The sequence below is a fragment of the Manihot esculenta genome, chromosome 8 (assembly GCF_001659605.2).
Source record: "Manihot esculenta cultivar AM560-2 chromosome 8, M.esculenta_v8, whole genome shotgun sequence".
NCBI classification, from domain to species: domain Eukaryota; kingdom Viridiplantae; phylum Streptophyta; class Magnoliopsida; order Malpighiales; family Euphorbiaceae; genus Manihot; species Manihot esculenta.
The window spans coordinates 39,374,385-39,390,373 of NC_035168.2; the positions used below are offsets into that span (position 1 = coordinate 39,374,385).

Below are 15,989 nucleotides of genomic sequence, written 5' to 3' on the forward strand. Positions count from 1 at the left end.
TTAAAAGTTTCAAACAAATAAAAAGCCCAAGCTCTGCCAAAAAAAACAAAAAACAAAACAAAAAAAACCTGTCATATTCACATAACCACCCAGACCACCAAATATAAAGAAAATAAATTTAGCCATTGCTAAACATATATGAACCCCTTTGACAAAAAAAAAACATATATTAACCCTAAATCTCCCATTTCTTCCTCAGCTTTCCCTTTCTTGATAACATCATTTCATTTTTCAGAATTAAAAAAAAAAAATCATTGCAGCAAATGGCAGGGCAGTCAAGAAAATGGATGATACTAGTAGCTACAACATGGATACAGGCATTTACAGGGACAAACTTCGATTTTTCATCCTACTCTTCCACCTTAAAATCTGTTCTTGGGATATCTCAGGTTCAGCTTAACTACTTGGCTATGGCTTCTGATTTGGGGAAGGCTTTTGGGTGGTGTTCTGGGTTGTCTCTTATGCATTTTCCTTTGTGGGTTGTCTTGCTCATAGCTGCTTTCTTGGGATTTTTTGGTTATGGTCTTCAATGGCTTGTCATTTCCAAGATCATCACTTTGCCTTATCTTCTGGTTAGTCCTCAATTATTCTCAATCTAATAAATCTGGGGTTTTTTCTTTCTGGGTGTTTTTGCTTTAGTAATAGATTAATGTGTGCTTAAATTCTTGCTTATTATGTTTTTCCTTTTGGGGGGCATTTTCTGTTTGTTATATACTCCTGTGTCTGTTGCCTACTTTCTAGGAAAACCAGTGAATTTTCTTGGGAAATTTGGAGAACTGTCTTCTATAACCACCGCTAACAACTTATTTATAAAAATGTTTAAGTACGTTTGGCTAAGCAAATGTTGGTGACTGGCAGGTAATGAACAAAAGAAAGGATGTTTAATATAATATATGTTCTGGGTATTTAATTACAAACATTATTACAAAATTGACTAAGAATTTGAAGACTTGGAGGTTTTTGCAGCTAATAAACCAGAGATAAAACCTATATAAATACCAATCATTTAACTGTATTTAGTTGCCACTTGCTAGTGGGAGGGATCATTCTGATTATAGACTCTGTGGACTATCACCAGAATAGCTAATGGCTACTAAAATAATTAATATTACCAAAAATGGCAGGATTTGAAAATAAAAGGTTGATGGAGTCACTTTTCAACTATTATTTAAAGCTAACTAACTAGTAACTACCATCCTCATGTTCCATTTATTTTAAATAATCTTTTTACTGGTTTGCTGTGCTTCAAAGGAATAGATGTGTAACTTGACCTTGACCTTCTCTGTCATATTCATTTGCATACTTCAACTGAAAACCTCATTGCTTTATGACTAAAACTTCAGAAAGAGATGGGAATAGATTGATCTTTTAAGTTTTTCTTGTTTTGTAGTGAGAAAACATATACAAATTACCATGTCATTATCTTTGCTTTTTAATTAACACAAGGCAATGCATCCAAAAGTAATAATTTTTTAGGAGTGTTTGGTTTTAGTTGAGTTAATTGGTTTTATTTAATAATTTCATAATTGAAATATTTGATTCTTTATTTTCAAGAACTAAACTGAAACTAAATTTTAGTTATGATTTCAGTTAAGTCTTAAATAATTTCGGAATAATTCTATTAATTAAAAAGTAAAAAGTAAGCGTTATAAGTTGATTGAATACATTTATAATTAAAATTATCTTAAAAAAACAAAAGTTAAAATTAAATTATATATAATTATAATTAAAATAAATTATATATTAATTTTATCCAAATTATATAATATATCCAAAAACTTTATTCAATTCTTGATATAATTTGATTCACATGGCTTCTTTATCCACTTTATTAAATTTTAAAGAATAATTTTCTTGGACATAAACTTATTGAATTATAATTAATTGAAATTCTTGCTTTCAATTTCAAATAATGCCTCAAATTATGTAAGAAATGGCCAAATATAGTTTTATTCAATGGTTGAAAGCATATTACTTGTAGTCGTAGGTAAATTCAAACTCGAGTCAGGAGTCTGGTCCCTAATTCCCTGCTTAAAAAAAGTGATGTCGAAATGAATTATGGAAACTTTATTTGGCAGGTATTCTTCCTATGCTTGATGGCTGGATGCAGCATCTGCTGGTTCAACACAGTGTGCTATGTTCTGTGCATAAACAACTTTGCAACAAACAAAGCATTAGCATTATCTCTTACCATCAGTTACAATGGAGTTAGTGCTGCAATCTATACCCTTATTGCCAGTGCAATAAACCCTCAAAATGATACCCTTTACCTCCTCTTAAATGCAAGTGTTCCTCTTTTTGTGTCTGTTCTTGCACTTCTCTCTATCCTACCCCAACCACCTCAGCGGCACCTTTCCCCTGATGCAACCCACCGTGACTCTTTCATTTTCATTGTCCTCAATGTTCTAGCCATTATCACTGGCTTATATCTCCTCCTCTTGGATTCATTATCCTCTTCTTCAACAGCATGCTTCCTTCTTGGGGGTGCCATTCTTCTGTTAGTACTTCCCCTAGGCTTGCCGGGCATTGTGTGTGCAAGAAACTGGGCTAGGCATACCATCCATAGAAGTTTCCATTATGATCGTTCAAGCTTCAATTTGGTTGATACTGATGATCTTGATCTTGATCTTGTTAAAGAACTCATGGGAAGTGAAAACAGCAACAGCTCAAATGGCAATTCTCATGGGGTGATGGAGAAAGGGGGTTGTTTCGCTTGTTCGGGAAGGGTAATGGAGAAGAATAGGTTTCCTATGCTAGGTGAAGAGCACTCAGCTCCAGCCCTAGTGTGTAGATGGGATTTTTGGATATACTATGTTGTGTATTTCTGTGGAGGGACAATAGGGCTGGTTTATAGTAATAATCTAGGACAGATTGCACAGTCTCTTGGATATTCAGATCTTAGTTCCCTTGTTACTCTCTACTCATCATGCTCGTTCTTCGGTCGCCTGCTCTCAGCCGCCCCAGATTTCCTGCGTGAGTATGTATTCACTATAAAACTAAATATATGCAATGCACAGCACTGATTCATAATAGAAAAACAGCATATTGCCTTTAGATAAAGAGTTAGGCATATGCAAGCTAGAGAAGGCATAACCATCAACAGTTGCTTAGATACATCTTCGGTTATATCATCCCGACACTAGTCAGTACTTGTATATCACAGATATTTGAACTAACTTGTAGTGCGACTCAAATTAAAGAAAAAACTAAAGGTTTGAAAGTTTTCTAATGCAGCAAGGTGTACTTTGCGAGGACCGGGTGGTTAGCACTCGCAATGGTGCCAACACCAATTGCCTTCTTCTTGCTCGTTGCATCAGGCAGCGAGAGAGCATTGCGGGCTTGCACGGCTCTGATTGGATTAAGCTCTGGGTTTGTGTTTTCAGCAGCTGTGTCAATCACATCCGAGCTATTTGGGCCAAACAGTGCTGGAGTCAACCACAACATCCTCATCACCAACATCCCTATTGGATCACTCCTCTATGGTCTTCTTGCGGCTGTAGTGTACGACTCCAATGCAGGAAGCACCAGCTTGTTGGACACCCTGTTGGGAAAAGAAATGGTGTGCATGGGTAGAGAATGCTACTTGAAAACATTCATAGCCTGGGGTTGCATTTCACTGGTAGGCCTAGTTTCAAGCACTGTACTTTTTCTTCGAACCAGACCTGTGTATGCCTGTTTCGAAAGCAGCCGAATAGGACACTCTCCTCTTAACCAAGAAATTCCCCTTTTGTGACAAGGACCTGAAGTAATGTTTAGCTTTGAAATGTCAGTAGGTGGGATATCAAGATGAACTAGAAAAAGGTCACAGAAGAAAATACAAGTACACAGATAATGTCGGATTAAAGGAGAAAAGAAGGGACATGCAAATTACTGTGAAAGAAAAATTAATTCTGAGAACATGCAAATTAAAGAAGAGACACTGAAGTAGAAGGGACAAAATTCCTGTTAAGAGGAGGACTTGCAGTTGAATGTCAATAGGGCATATCCTTTCTCACGTCCCTTTAGAATAAGGGTGTTGGACACTTCTTTCTTTAATTAACTTTTAAAATGATTCAAATTTAACATGATATTAAAGTCTCTCCATTTGATATTGAGTCTCCTCAAAATATTTCACGCTTTATGCTTCTTATTCTGAATAAAATGATCGGTTCTTATTCTGAATAAAATGATTGGTTGAATTTCATATCGGTTTATAATAAAGCTTATATTAAATGTGGGAAGAAAATGAGTTTTATCAAAACAAAGCCATAATTTGTAATATGAAGGCAAGCAAAGTTGATACTTCTCATTGTAATCAGGCAATTCCTAAAACTCACTTAAAAATCCATTTCTTAGAAATCTGCATCAGTAACATGAATCTAATTGTCTGCGTTTGCTCAAAGATTTTGCTTCAAAGCATACAATGGGAGATTAAGTATCCAAATTAGTAAAGCAGTTTTGCAGACAGGTTAACCTAGCCCAGGACACGGTTGGTTGGTTCCACGTTTCCTGTCTGTGGAACCAAAGGCCGTAAACCAAACTGCAGGTTCCTACAGTTTGAGTCAATCTGACTGTTCACTGTTCAAAAAAAATTTTTTTTTTCTTTTTTAGAAAAATGCTGATTTGAACCAAACCAGACCAGGTGGTTCTGGTCTAGTTCAAGAGGGAGTGAAATGGGAGTCTGGTTTAGACCTGTGAAGCTCTGATTTGAGGTTATACCGAGCCAATTCCAAGCCCAAACTGACTATGGCCAGGTATGGATTATCCATGACAGGCAAAACCCTCGTCAGTGCAGATAGTAGCACTTAGTCAAAAGGCACTTAGTCAAAAGTCACTTGCAGCATATCAGGAAACCATTATAGATATGATCACCTAATCATACATTAAACAAATAGCTTAGCAAGTCATATGACAATATTAACGAAGGATCCATATTCTTGAACAAAAACTTCTTGCCTCAACAAAATAAACATAAAATTAGCTCGAACCAGAAGATACCTTATCTCAAATTAAGCATTAAACCTGAGCTGTATTCTCATTCAATCTCAACAGGAAGTGGGTTTGCCACAAGTTACTATTGGTTTAGCCAAAGCATTCATTAATCATATAGCATACACCAATATCTGTCAAAAGAGCCTTTCTCAAACAATAGAATTAGTCTTCACTCTGCATAAAAGTTACATTTTAGCCTACACTAGGTTAATCAATACCCCATAAATTAGCATGTTGCAGAGGTATTAAAACACAAAGGAGCATAAAATCAACAGTATTATAGTCAATCTACCAGTAGTGGAGAAAACTAATAAATAGCAACTCCCCACTCAATTCTCGAGCAAGCATGCAAAGCATATTGATAAAAACATAAACAACAAGAAGCTGCACATCATGGAAAAGGTAGGGAAAATAGAAGCAATGGTTATAAGATCAAGATTGCAATGAAATATCTTCAAATGTTCCCAAGTAAACAAAGAGAATTCAAAAGCTTTCAAAAGCCCAACCTTATGAGATCTATAAATGAACCATCTAACTCTATCTAACTCTTCTTTTCACCTTCAGTTTTGTTGGCTTTCTTAGCAGATGCCTGAGAGTATAAGAAAGTCCCAAATATGGCAATGGCTGATCCAATTGCATTCAAAGGCCTAACAGGATTTCTAAACACCAACACAGTAGACACAATCACCACCACTCTCTTCATTGTGTTGCCGACCGAAAAGGTTAAGGGGCTAATGTCGTCAAGAGCCTGGTAAGAAGATTGGTTGTAGAGATGATAAAAGATACCAGAAAGCAACACCCATATATAAAAGGTTGATGATTTTCCAACAGCTTCAATCGCCTTATGGTATCCTTGAATCCATTGAGACCCTTCAACAACAACCGCAACAGGAAACAGATAAAATAATGAGATTATACTAATCCAACCATACAAGTTTAGTCCATTAACTTCCTTGAAGCTCTGCAAACTCTTTTTTGAGTATATGTTCCTGAACACAAACCCAACATTGCTAATCAAAGCACCCCACAATCCTTCGAAATTGAAAGAGACTTCTGTGATGGCAGCAAGGGAACAACCAAGAACGATAGGGAGGATAGAGAGCCAGACTTTTAAAGGGTACGAATCACCAAGAATTGAAGAAAATATAACTGAGAAAACAGGTTCTGATGATTTGATTACATGAGTGAAAGAAACAGCAACCTTAGAGAATGAGACACAGGCTGATATGTGCCCTATAGTGTGAAACAAAGCAGGTCCGAGAAGAGCAATAATGAATGGCTTTGAGATCTTCGGGCATGGTTGGAGTTTGAATGACCATAGGATGAGCATCCAAACAGACCCAACAAAGAGCTGGAAGGAAGCAAGAAACCATGGAAAAGGAAACACATTCAACGCTTTCTTGTTGTAAATGTTGAAGACAATATTCTGGAAGTACCAGAAACCAAACACGAGTGCAAGCTGGAGAGTTTTATCCTTAGGTTTCGAAACCACGTTAGCTTCTCCTTCTGGGCTTGATTCAGAGTCAGATGCTGCTGCTGCTTTAGCAACATAAGATCTGGGTTTCGAGCAAAACCCAGATGGATATTCATGGACTCTGTTGAAATTACAGATCTGATTAGTGAATCTTGAATAGAGGCCAACCGGGCAGCTACTGATTTCGCCAAAGTTTGAAACTTTACATGCAAATGAACCAATTTGAGAGGTGAGTTTATTAAAGAGAGTAGTTTGATTTTGAGCTCTGCTGGGAATATTTGGATTTAAAAGAGAAGAAGCATTTATGGGGTACTTATGGTGAGTGGATCTGGAGAAAGTGACAGGAGAAGATGGGGTGAGATTCAAAGTAAGCATTTTTGGTTCTAGCTTTTGAGCTTTGATGTAAGAGGGAGAGCCACAGACTCTGCAAGCAAAATAATAGGAGGATATGAAGAACCTCAACGTTGAGTAGAGATATTTTGGGGAGGCAGCCACCAACCAGCTCGCCAAGCTTTGCTTCAAAGGGACCTTTCCCGTTCCAAAAAATCCTTTTTCTTTTAGGTGGGGAAATTTTGGGTACTAAATTTGTTAAAAGAGGATTTTAGGTGCCTTTGTTTCATTTTTTCTTAGTTATTTTTAAGGTTAGAGAAATCAATCATAAAAGAGACCAGTATTTTTAGCACAAGATTCAGCGGAGGGACATGGGAGAAAAATCTTGAATCCTGGCGTCTTCTTGTCTTGTACTCTACAGCGGTTGGCATTTGACTCGCCCCTCAATCCTAGTGTACTTTTTTGTGGAGGCCAGTGAGCTACCGACAACAGTGAAAATACTCAACAAAATCACCTTATTTAAGGCATTTGAACGGTAAGGCATTGTTTGGTTTAAATTGATGAGAAGTGATTTGATTAGAACTAAAATAATTTGTACTTTTCATAAAGTATATAAAAAATATTAATTAAATAGATATAATTTTAATATTTGTTAATTTATATATAAAAGTAATTCTCTCGACGTAAGTTTCCTTTTATGATCGCTTTCACATGTTTTTTATGTAATCCATTTGTGACTTAATATTCTTATATTTTTCTCTTTTTAAAATTTAATTTCTTTTTTTATCTTTTCATGAAAGACGATTTGTGTCAATTAACTATGGATGAATAATAAAATGTTGTTATCCCTATTAAGAGATTCAGAAATATTTCGATCGTCACTTATAATTTCTGTATGGTGGGCACTTATAATTTCTGTATGGTGGGCATGTTTCTTACATACAATCCAATCAGTTTTCAAAATATGCTGACCTCTTTAGCAGATTTATGACATCTTTTAGAGGGTATCGATTATGAAATTAGGGACAAAAAGATATTTATTTTGATTTTTTAATAATGTTGATTTTGAAGATATAGAAAATGAAATAACGGAATTTTTGCATTTTGATGACTGCATTCTTATGAACTATTTGCAAATTGTTCAAATTCTTTATTCTCTATATTTAAAATTGATATTTCTGTTAGATGGGTTCATCATCATGCCACTCTAATCACTTATACTTTGGTTAGAGAATCTATTAGACATGATTGTCTCTCTGTTTAAGATGACATCCATTTTTATTTGATAAAATTTTATTAATACAATCAGTAGTTTTGATTTAAAAAAACGTATTTGTTAATTTATAATTATTAAAAATTTATTACGATATGGGACTAAATTTGTATAGATGCATGTTTAATGAAAATCATTCAATGTCTCAACTTATTTATAAAGGTTCTAAGAGCAATGTAAGTATCTAAAGGAAAAGATTCTCCAACATTTAAAGTCAATCAGCGCAAATTCGAGAAGTTTAAATTTTGTAATTTAATTTGTACAGGTTTTTTAAAATTACAAGATACATATAAGTCGACTAAAAATTAGACATTTTTTTTAATAAAAATATACTATATACATAAAAGTAAAATATAATTAATTTTAACAGATTAAAGTTCTGTTAAGTGCTCTAAACGAATATTTACTTTGTTTATAATGATTTAACATTCAATCTCACTTAAAAAATAGTGAGATTTATAATTTAATTTTTGGACATTGTCATTATTAACAAGTTGGTTCTTATATTTTCAGAAATCTATTAAAATGTCATTATTTTTTTTCTCTATTAATAAAATAGTCATTCTATTTATTTCTGTCGTTAAAAATATAATAAAATACCAAATTACCATTTTTCTTCTCCTCTTCCTTCTTCTTCTTCTTTTTCTTTTTTTAGAGAATAAAGAGAAAAATATACTATTTCGTTGACAGAAAGAAACGATAAGGATATTTTAATAGATATGAAAAAAAAATATTTTAATAGATTTTTAAAAATATAGAAACTGTCTTGTTAATAATAGTAATATTCAATAACTAAATAAGGGGTTTTATTTGAGAGTAAAATTAAATTTAAATATTTTTTTCTCTCATTCTTTATTTATTTTAATGGAAAAGAGAACGAAAAATTTATTTTGTTAATAAAAATAAAAGATAAAAATATTTTAATAGATTTTAAAACATAGAGGGACTAATTTATTAATATATTTAGGACTAAATAATAAATTTCTCTAAAATAAATAGTATCGAACTATCCATTATAATAATAATTAATTTTTATTTAAATGATGTAAAAGTCGTTATATTGTCTATTTTCTTTTTTTTATAAACAACATTTTAAAACATGATTTATTTATGATTGTAAAATATTTGTTGAAAATAAAATAGTTTTTAATAATATTTATTTTTTATACTCATGAAAATTAGACATAACTTAAAAGTTAGTTTTAGTTAATTAGTTTATATATATTTATATTCATATTCACTTTATCCTTATAGCCGTTTCATATTTTTTTAATTTATCGATTTACCATTTAGTGATTTAAAAAAAAATTATTATGAAGTTGCATGATTTAGTAAAAATAATTATTTGATTCTTCTATTTTTAAAATAATATTAATTAGTCTTTAATTTTAAAAATTATTAATTATTTAGTCACTTATAATGATTAATTAATTATGATTTTAAATATAAAAATTGAATAATTATAATGTTAAAATTATAGAAATTAAATAATTATATAAAAAATAATTTAGTCATTTTAATAATTAATAATTGGAAAAGACATGAAGTGATAAGGGTGTGAAAAAAAAAAGAATTATTTTTTATAAATAGAATGATTAAATAGTTTATTTGATAAAATATATGTTATTTTTTTAAGAGAAAAAAAGGAAGGAAAATGGAGGAAAAAAAGCCGCAATGAGGAAAAGGAATAAGATCAAAATTGGAAGCAGAAGAATTTCTGCTATTGCCTCTCTCAGTAAAAGGAACAAAATCTGAGATCAGAGGAAAATCTAGCAAGAAAATGGCAGCTAAGCAAATGGAAGAGATACAGAGAAAACTAGCGATGCTGAATTATCCTCGAGCCAATGCTCCTGCTCAGTCTCTCCTATTCGCCGGCATGGAGCGTTACGCTCTCCTCGAATGGCTCTTCTTCAAGTCAGTCTCTCTCTTTCTCTCATGCACATACAAGAAATTCTAAAGCTACCCAGGCTAGATCTTGTATTGCTTTGTTAGTTTTGTTCCTTAATCGAATATGAGCCACAAAGAAAGAAGAAATTTTACGAGTAGAAGTTTTGATTCTCTGTTGACATTGTAGTGTTTTTGAATGTTTTATAGCTCAGAAAGTAAAAATTAAAATAACTATTTTTTTAAAAAGAACATGTGCAGAAATTCCCTGTGAGAAAGTAAGAGTCAAGATTGCAGCTTCTTTGACATTTGCTATAATTTTGTGTTTGAATTGTTCAACAATTGGGTATAAATTGGTACTCTTGTTGTTCTGTTAGTAATTGTATGGCATAATTCCGTGAGTTTTTTCTCCATTTCATTTTCTTTTCCTCTCTGAATTTAGCTCCTGTTATTATGGTTTCAAAGTTCAAACTGGGCGGCTTTATTTCTTGTGAGAAAACTAGTGAGAAAATATGGAAGCATGACAGGAAGAGCATGTAATAAATTTCAGCATTTAACTCCTCCAATTCTCTCTCTCCCAGCAATCGATTGTTGGCTTAGGACAAGTTGAAATTCTTTTGGTAATGTTAACTGCAGACTATTAGGGGATAAATCACCCTTCTCACAGCAAAATTTACAAGGAGATGCTATGGATCGTGATGAAGAGACTGCTCGGATTCAATGTAATTCTTTTTCCTAGCTCCACAATGTTTCAACTTGCGCCTCTTTAGTGTTTAATGGAAAATGGTCCTTTTCTTTTCAATTGTATGTAAACATCTAGTACTTGCATTCAAGACTGAAGAGAAGAAGCAGCAAACATTTTTGTGAGTTCATGTTTATTTAAAATTGGAATAAAACCTATGGTAATAATTTACTTTCTTCATATTTTTCTGTGGAGGTGGTAATGTGGACAGTTGGATGGGTTGATGGATTAAAAACCCTCAAAAGTTCTTGGTAGTATTTATTATTGGTCATGATCCTTCTCTTTTATCTTTGATGTAATTAGCGTTGATCAGTTGGAGAACCACAAGTTCTCCAGTGGCTTCAGTGGAAGTATGTATAATGTGTTCCTATCATTTATGGGAATTGGGATATGGTCGACCTCCTCACAACTGTGTCAACGTTGTGAGTGGAAGTGCACTCTAACTTCTAAGATCTTTTCTGATGTATAGTACACCATGTTTGAAAATACTTTAAGGTGTTGGATGATTTTTGGAGAAAAGAATTTCAATATCCCTGTGGATGAGTTTTAGATTTTTAGGATGCCTGAATTATCATTTATAATCAGTATTGGAATTTGAAATAATTAATTTATTTGTTGCAGATTTGGCAGAGATTGCTAAGTTTCTTGGTATCACTACAACTATAGACACAGAAGCTATCCAAGTAAGTTATTTAATATAGCATGTTTAGCAATTTGTTAATCAATAATTGCCTTCTTATGTATGTTATGCTTCTAAAATTGACTATTACATTCCAATGTAGTTGTTTAAGTTGAATTATTGCAGCTCATTTTAATGAATGCAAAAATTGATCCTTAAGGTGTTAAGTTATATGAGCAAGCTGAATTTGTTTTCTCACTGCGTATGATTTGATTTAACTGAGTGTAAAGCCTTGGTGCTCCAGGGGCGAGGAAGCTATGAGGATCGAACTGAAATGCTTCGGCTAATAGTAGATCTTGTAGAGGCAAGCATCTATGCTGACAATCCAGATTGGAGGTTAAGTTTACATAAAGTGGAAAATTTTAATTCATTGCTATAGTTAGGGGTGTAAACGAAGCGAACTGTTCGTGAGCTATTCGAAATTCGGTTCGATAAAAGTTCAATCGGACTCGGCTCGTTTTCTAAACGAGCTGAACTCGAGCTCACTTTTTAGCCTCGTTTAACAAACGAGCCGAGCTTGAACTTAGCAGTATTTGGCTCGTTTAGACTTGCGAGTTCGGCTCGTTTTCAAGTTTATGAACAAGCTCGCAAGTTGACTCATGAACAGGCTCGCGAGTTGACTCATGAACAGACTCGTGAACAGGCTTGTTCGCCAACACCAATCACACATTGAAAGTTGAAGGGATATGGAGGATTGTGGCTTCTCTATAAAAGGACAATCCTTCTATATTTTTTTTCATTAGTTTTGGGTTTGAGAAATTTCAATTAAATAAAAAAATTTAATTTAAAGGTCTCTTAATGACCTTATAATTTAAATTTTATTTTTAATTTAAATTTGTTTATAATTTAAATGAATTTGAATTATATTGAACTTGTTTACAATATAATCGAGCTTAAATTCGAGGCTAAATGAGTTCAAATTCGAGCTTTTTGAGTGGAGTTTGAGTTGGCTCGTTAATGTGATAAATGAGTTTATTACAATCGAGCTCGAACCGAGCTCGGTTTAATATTTATTTTATGAATCGAGCTCGAGTTTATAAATGAAGCTCGAGTTGAGCTCGAGCTCGAGCTCGAACTCGAGCTTTTAAATTTATTTTCTAATCGAGCTTGAGCTTTGGCTCGGTTCGATTAGAGTCCTAGCTATAGTTGATCATCTCCTTAGTTGCTTTAAATTTTCAACCTGTTGTTGCTTTTTGTCATTATTTTATCTAAAATTTTGTTTTGCATCCTTTGGCAGTGTTGATGAGCAGGTGGCAAAGGACATACAACTAATAGATTCTATTGCAGAAAAACAGGCTCTAATTTTCTCAGAGGAATGCAAGTTGTTCCCTGCAGATGTGCAGATTCAATCTATATATCCATTGTAAGATTATTCTTTTTGATGCTGCCACTTCTCATCTACACTCTTTTTTGTACACGATATACAGCATGTACATCATCATCCTGAAATGATTATCTATTTAAGGTTTCTCCTACATGTATGATGTTGACATGCTTTAGAATATTTCAATTTGAGAACTGTCCATAATTACCGATGAATTTTGGCCATTTATGTAGCTTGAACATCACTGTAGGCCCTAACAAAATGTAATTTTTTTTCAATCAATTTGAAAAAGTTTACTGTCTCGAGATGATATCAGACATCCCTCATAAAATGATTGTTTTTGTCATGCCATGTGATGTAGTAACATCCTGTTCCTCTCATCAAAGTACATTTGCAGGCCTGATGTGTCTGAGCTGGAAACAAAACTTTCAGAGCAATCAAAGATACTCTCGAATCTTCAACAGAAAGTTGATGATTTGGCATCAAAGGTTATCTCAGCTACTTAGCTTTTGGAGCATGAAAATTTGAAAATTTGAGCTCTTTCACCTTTTTAGCTTTACCTCTTTTATTTTCTCTTCCCTTGAGAATTGAAATGACACTTCACTACTTATTAAAAGCAAGCTTTTGCTAAGTACCCAAATTTTTTGGTTCGAGAATAGTTCCAATTCTTATTTGTAGCATGACTATATTTTTCTATACTTCCAATGACATCTTGTTATGTAATTCTATCCCCCCATAATTTCTTAACTTTGTTCAACTTTTATTCTTTTTTAGCATGCTTACAATCCAGAAGAGGATTATACAGAGGTGGAATCCCAACTGCGGACCCATTTGGAATCTTTTCTAGAAACTGCAAGACAATTCAATGTGATTTACACCAAGGTCTCCCTTTACCTTCAAATTTCTCTTACTTGACCCTGGTCAAACAAAGAATTAATGTTCTACTATTATTTTTAATCTCTATTTGTTCTTATTGCTTATTGAGAGAGAGAGAGAGAGAGAGGTGGATTGCTATGATATATTCAGTAATCATTATTATGAATTAGCTTGCTTTTCCTCAACTTGTTTGGAATATTTTTTGGCTTGATTGTCTGTCACTCTTTGGTTGAGAACTTTCAAGTTGATGCTCAAAAATCATGCTGTGGAATTTTATTGTCCAAGCTGATATATCTGTACACGTCCAATATCATGATTTTGTAGGAAATTCGCCCATGGACGCACATGATGGAGGTGCCACAACTTCATGGCTTTGGGCCGGCTGCTAATCGCTTGTTGGAGGCATACAAGATGCTTTTGAAGGTATGTTAGTATCAATTCCATTTTGATATTCTGCTTCTTGAACTATTGTATCACATGGATTTAATTTTACATAAAAAATCAGCAATTTGATGAATCTAAGCTATATGGTGATTTGCCACAGTTCTAATTGTATTGTATCTTGTTTTATTTTTTTAAACTTGAATATAAGGTTGCTGATCAATCCAATAGTATTTACCAACTGGATTCAGTAAAGCTAGCTGGTTGATCAGTTTAATTACAGAAGTGTTCCAACTTAAAGTGCAGACTGGTATCTGACCTGACGGGTCCAGATTTAATAAATATGGTTAGGCAACTGGTAAAACAGCCTTAATAATTAGCACAGCTTGGACAACTTTTAAAAGTTCAATTTCTTCATGAAGATTTCATTTGTTTCATGCCATATTTTTTAGTTGCTTAGTTATATGGTAAATTTGGGTCGCCCGGTTAATGTGCTGGCCTGAAGATAATTATGCAACCCATTACTGTTGGGTTGTTACTTTCTGCACCTACACTTTTCTGCATCATATGAACTCTTGGAGATGGTGCATTTTTAATTCAAAGCTCTTCACACATTAGATACCATATTTTAATAGATGTATCCAACATTCAGAATTTCAGATAAACTCCTTGTTTAATTACTCTAGTTTTTGTTGCTTCTCTTCAGAAGAGTGAAGAATTGGCAACAATTATTTTTTGAAGTTCCATAAAATACTTGGAATAGTTAGATGTCATGGGCTTAATTAGAGGCTATTTATGTTATTGTTGGAATTATTTATGTTCTGCTTTTGTGGCAGTTTCTGGGGAACTTGAGGAATCTCAGAGATTCACATGCAGCTCTATCTGTTGGATCATCTGAAACAATTGCGGGTGAACCCTCTTCAGTTTCAAGAATAATTTCAGAGTGTGAGTCTGCATTGACTTTCTTAAATCGCGATCTTGGAATCCTGTCAGCTTCAATTGCACGTGAGCAAGGTAATGATGCGACTTTGTGATGAATGCAGTGCAAGATAGACGCTTGCCAACATGATCTCTTGACTTTTTAACATGGATACGTTTTGGTACTGGAATGGATTTATTTTTATGTTATATAAAGTTTGATTGAATTGAATGTCACTGTAAAAACTATTCTTTGAGTGGAGTTATCACTGCATTATGAAATTCAGTGATTGTATGTGATGATCTGAGATCCAATAGAATAGAGTTTTTCAAGGGTTTTGTATTACTGAATTAGGCTTAAACTTTCTGAGGAGGGGACTCCTCTTTTATACATTGTCTTGCTTGCTGGTGACGTGTAAAGGTCTCTCCAGGATTGGGCCACGCGTCTCTGGCATGCAGATTTGGGTGTACGAGGGTATCAGCCGCCTGCTCCATGCGTAACGGCCTCTGATTCTCCCCATGCGTACATCCGTACGGATCTGCCAGGCTGTCTGAGTTGGGTCTGGACACTGGGCTGGGCTGAGAGTCGGACCAGATGCTGAGCCCAAGAGGAGAGGGCTTGCTTGGCGCGGGTTGGGCCGGCCTGAATGGAGGAGATGGGTGAGCCCGGCCTTTGAAGGCATATGGATCCGGCTTGTCTCACGTGTGTGGGCCTCTGCTTGATGGGCTTTTGGCTATGGTCGAGGCCCTGGTTCGGGGTGAAGAAATCCAGCGGTTATCAATTGCCCCTTCACCTTCTCGGCAGTTATTGCTCCGACTGTCGAGGGGGTGAATATCAAGAACCATTAATACTGCGTCTGTTTGTGTTCAGATGCCTCCATAAAATCCTTTCACCTTTCTGGCGTTGCGCAGTCTTTGAGTCTCATCTGCCTTTTCCATTTCTGGCTTTTCTCTATTCTTTCTGTTCTTCGCGGTTTTTGCTTTTCTGTCATCATTATCTGGGCTTGTCCTTTCTTTCCTTTCCGAGGGACGTCTGGCCTGGCTAGCTTAGAGTCTAGTATAACTCTATTTTGTGCCTAGGCCTCATACTTCGAGTATATATCAACGCCAGTTTTTCTTCGTTTTCAAACTTTCTGT

The 15,989-nt window shown here is 34.3% G+C and overlaps 3 protein-coding genes across 8 annotated transcripts; 2 read left to right on the plus strand and 1 right to left on the minus strand.

Annotated features, from left to right (window-relative positions):
* The first annotated feature begins 116 nt into the window (after positions 1-116).
* LOC110620858 (protein NUCLEAR FUSION DEFECTIVE 4) lies at positions 117-4,088 on the plus strand. Of its 2 annotated transcripts, none has more exons than XM_043959063.1 (3): positions 117-572; positions 2,079-2,973; positions 3,235-3,736. In XM_043959063.1, exons 1-3 carry the CDS (start codon positions 264-266, stop codon positions 3,264-3,266), a joined length of 1,236 nt encoding a protein of 411 aa, XP_043814998.1. In that variant the 5' UTR covers positions 117-263; the 3' UTR covers positions 3,267-3,736. The 2 variants fall into 2 exon arrangements, with proteins under 2 accessions (XP_043814998.1, XP_021620481.2); XM_021764789.2 differs by having other exon boundaries at positions 122-572; positions 2,079-2,977; positions 3,235-4,088.
* Positions 3,021-7,155, minus strand: LOC110620859 (xylulose 5-phosphate/phosphate translocator, chloroplastic). Of its 2 annotated transcripts, none has more exons than XR_006351710.1 (2): positions 4,672-4,971; positions 3,021-3,740 (listed from the first exon to the last, which is right to left on the minus strand). XR_006351710.1 is itself a non-coding variant. In XM_043959064.1 (2 exons), the coding sequence occupies exon 1, from the start codon at positions 6,818-6,820 to the stop codon at positions 5,513-5,515; it is 1,308 nt and encodes a 435-aa protein (XP_043814999.1). In that variant the 5' UTR covers positions 6,821-7,155; the 3' UTR covers positions 3,601-3,740; positions 5,478-5,512. The 2 variants fall into 2 exon arrangements, 1 of the variants encoding a protein (XP_043814999.1); XM_043959064.1 differs by lacking the exon at positions 4,672-4,971 and adding an exon at positions 5,478-7,155 and having other exon boundaries at positions 3,601-3,740.
* Positions 7,156-9,679: 2,524 nt separating this feature from the next.
* Positions 9,680-15,123, plus strand: LOC110620231 (AUGMIN subunit 7). 4 transcript variants are annotated; one of them, XR_006351590.1, is made up of 11 exons: positions 9,680-9,962; positions 10,569-10,654; positions 10,753-10,795; positions 10,978-11,096; positions 11,296-11,357; positions 11,598-11,689; positions 12,591-12,716; positions 13,064-13,165; positions 13,452-13,559; positions 13,878-13,976; positions 14,771-14,973. XR_006351590.1 is itself a non-coding variant. In XM_043958691.1 (11 exons), exons 1-11 carry the CDS (start codon positions 9,829-9,831, stop codon positions 14,966-14,968), a joined length of 1,158 nt encoding a protein of 385 aa, XP_043814626.1. In that variant the 5' UTR covers positions 9,680-9,828; the 3' UTR covers positions 14,969-15,123. The 4 variants fall into 4 exon arrangements, 3 of the variants coding, with proteins under 3 accessions (XP_043814626.1, XP_021619569.1, XP_043814627.1); XM_043958691.1 differs by having other exon boundaries at positions 13,075-13,165; positions 14,771-15,123; XM_021763877.2 differs by lacking the exons at positions 10,753-10,795; positions 10,978-11,096 and having other exon boundaries at positions 9,684-9,962; positions 13,075-13,165; positions 14,771-15,123.
* Positions 15,124-15,989: the final 866 nt, after the last annotated feature.